Source organism: Leuresthes tenuis, unplaced genomic scaffold (assembly GCF_036924035.1).
Source record: "Leuresthes tenuis unplaced genomic scaffold, fLeuTen1.0.hap1 SCAF_3, whole genome shotgun sequence".
NCBI classification, from domain to species: Eukaryota; Metazoa; Chordata; class Actinopteri; order Atheriniformes; family Atherinopsidae; genus Leuresthes; species Leuresthes tenuis.
Window position 1 is genome coordinate 9,342,036 of NW_027325357.1, and position 3,156 is coordinate 9,345,191.

General features: G+C 41.1%; 1 protein-coding gene across 1 annotated transcript; it reads left to right on the top strand.

Moving 5' to 3' along the window:
• Positions 1-718: 718 nt before the first annotated feature.
• LOC140304104 (adenosine receptor A1) lies at positions 719-2,895 on the top strand. Its single transcript, XM_072383101.1, has 2 exons — positions 719-1,131; positions 2,075-2,895. Exons 1-2 carry the CDS (start codon positions 779-781, stop codon positions 2,709-2,711), a joined length of 990 nt encoding a protein of 329 aa, XP_072239202.1. The 5' UTR covers positions 719-778; the 3' UTR covers positions 2,712-2,895.
• Positions 2,896-3,156: the final 261 nt, after the last annotated feature.

A 3,156-nucleotide genomic window follows, 5' to 3' on the forward strand; every position in this document is an offset into this window, starting at 1 on the left:
AAGATATTTTCATGCAGTAAGCAAGTTATGTTTTCCTAAACTTAACCAATTAGTCCTTAAAGCCTTAACCCCTCCCATGGTGGACTTTCTGTCTACTAAATATGACGCAACAGACGGTTTGTAACCGTTTAACAAAATGCGGTGACAGTTTTTTCCTCCGTGCAGTTACTCTGTACCCACTAGCCTAACACCCTAACACAGCCTCACACACTCACACTCTTGCTGAACTAGTAAACATGTTATGATTATGGTCATGCAGATGTCTTATGTTTTTGTTGATCATGCCTATTCCATACACATGAGCATTTACACAGGGCTTCGCAGCCCACAAGCGATAGGCATATTTGTGATAAGTTAACAACCAGGTCAAATCATGCACCAACAAAGGTGAAAAGCATCATTCCAGTACACACTTAATGTAAGCAAAACTATTGCTGCAGAGTGCTGCAGAAAACAAAGTCCCTCCCCTTGCTTTTATGACTCCTGAATACAGACTGCAAAGAGAATAAGAGGGGATGAGAGAGTGAAGTGGAGTGGTGATGTGCTGATATCCAGGGATGTGCAGAGCTGCAAGCTGAGGATTAATCATTGAGTGTGTCTTGATGAGCACTCAATGAGCAAATGTGGCAATTATACTTTTCCCAACAAGGCATTTTGTTTACTGGAAGATGTTTTTGCTGAAGACAAAACCAAAGTGGAAGGACGAAGATAAACAACCTATTTGATTTTTATTTTTTAATCTTAGTGAAGGTAAGTTAGAGTTCCGAGGAGCAAAAAAATGTCTTCTCCAGGTATCAAGCCACGGGAGCATGTGGACATGATGTACATCTCCATTGAGACAGCTATTGCCCTGGTCTCTGTGCTGGGGAATGTATTGGTGGTGCTGGTGGTTTGTGTGAACCGGGCTCTCCGAAACACCACCTTCAGCTTCATCGTGTCTCTGGCTGTGGCTGACATCGCAGTGGGAATTTTGGTCATCCCTCTGGCTATCGTTATCAGTTTGGGATTTAACACTCAGTTCTACACCTGTCTTCTCCTCTCCTGCCTGCTGCTGGTCATCACCCAGAGTTCCATCCTTTCTCTGTTGGCTATAGCCGTCGACAGATATCTACGAGTCAAGATACCCACCAAGTAAGGAACTGCTGTAACAGCAGGTGGCTACATTTTCAGTTGAAACGTTTGGTTGTCTCTGAATATGAAAAATAACTGATTAAGATAGAATAGAGATTTGTTCGACCAAGGTTGTTATGAATGATAAGTATTATAGTCAAAGTAACCCAAAAAAAAGTAAATTGTGTTCATAAAGTACATTGTGTGCTTTCAGAAGGAAAAATTTAAAATTGAGTAACAAAGAGCAATAGCATGTGATGCGATTGCCATACCTAGTCCATTGCAACTTTCTAAATAGAAACAATTTCTACTCTCAAAAATATGCTTTCAACAAAAATGTTTATTCAAATGATACTACTGTATGTATTGTCAATAGTCTCTTAACTTAACTTTGCTGTCAAATAGCAAAACCCTTCAATTTTATGAAGAAACCACAAAGAACAAAAAATTATGGTGGTTGGTACCAATAATCTCTTTTTAGCACTTAGCATTTCAGTTTTATGTATATTGCCAACTCACAACAAATGTCATCTCAAGGCACTTGAAAGATACAGTCCAATTCAAGAAAATTATAATCCAGTTATTTCAAGAGCTCAACAAATGTCTTTAACCACAGAGATAGCGAAGACAACATGGATATCCTACATACAGTAGCACCATATATCATTGCCTGGTTTTGTGTAAATCAATGGCCTGGATATCAAAACCTTTTAAGGAAATTAGAATGCGCCTGTCCGACTAAATTACTGACAAAGGTGCAGCTTGTAAATGGAGCTGGCAGGCACCCATACTAGTGTTTGTTTACCAGTTGGATGCTAAAATCAAAAGTTGGCACTTGAGAATAATGCTTCTGAGAAATAGAGACTGGCATTTGTTCAAAGAAATACCATTACAGTGGCAGGTGGGTGCATTAGGTGATTGGGAAAAACTGACATCTGATTTCTTTTCCAATTACACTCTTCAGGTACAACATCATAGTGACCCCAGGGAGGGCCTATGTGGTCGTGTGTCTGTGCTGGATCCTGTCCTTCCTCAGTGGATTGGTTCCAATGATTGGCTGGAATAACCATGATAGGATCAGAAATTTCAACAGCTCCAGTGAGATTGTCTGCGAGTTCACAAAAGTTATTAGGATGGACTATATGGTGTACTTTAATTTCTTTGGCTGGGTGGTGGTACCACTGACCATAATGATCACTCTGTATGTGGAGATCTTCCGAGTGATCCGGCAGCAGCTAAACCGCCGTGCTGAGGCCACTTGTGATGGAGACCGGTATTACCGGAAGGAGCTAAAGCTGGCTAAGTCACTGGCTTTAGTGGTCTTCCTTTTTCTTCTGTGCTGGCTGCCAATACACATCATGAACTGCATCACCTACTTTTGTCCAGAGTGGCACGTACCCAAGTTTGCCATGTATACAGGGATTTTCATGTCCCATGTGAACTCAGCCCTGAACCCGTTGGTTTATGCATTCAGGATAAAACGGTTCCGTCTCACACTGATCCAAATCACTCGTCGATGCATGTTATGTAAACCCACAGAGCCCACCCCATGCCCCACCAGCACTCCGGGTGTGACCGAGAAAGAGGAAGCAAACCTGTAACAGGGACTGCAGTGTTCATTTCATAGTCACTGCCAGTGGGAGTGCATCAACAACAGTTGTGGTATTACATGAACCATGGAAGATGGACTCATTACAAGAGGCATCAGAGCACTTCAGTGAGTCAGGGAAAATTTTCATTTCTTTCAACCACAGCCTTCACTTGAGTGGCAAAAGTTCCCACCAATCTACTCTACTTTCTTTTCAGTCAGTTAAGAGACTGAAGCAAAATAAGCATTCTGCTTAACAATTGAAACACGTGATTATCAGGAGAACTCTCCAGAATGAACTTGAACAGTTTGTTTTTTTGAAAACATAAATCTTACAGTCTGTGAATTGGTGGAGTTAAAGGTCAACTTGCTCATGAGTACTTGCTAAGCAGGTATTTTGTTTAGCTATCCATCATCTTAACACTAACATGTTGGGATATTAGGTAAAATACCCATAA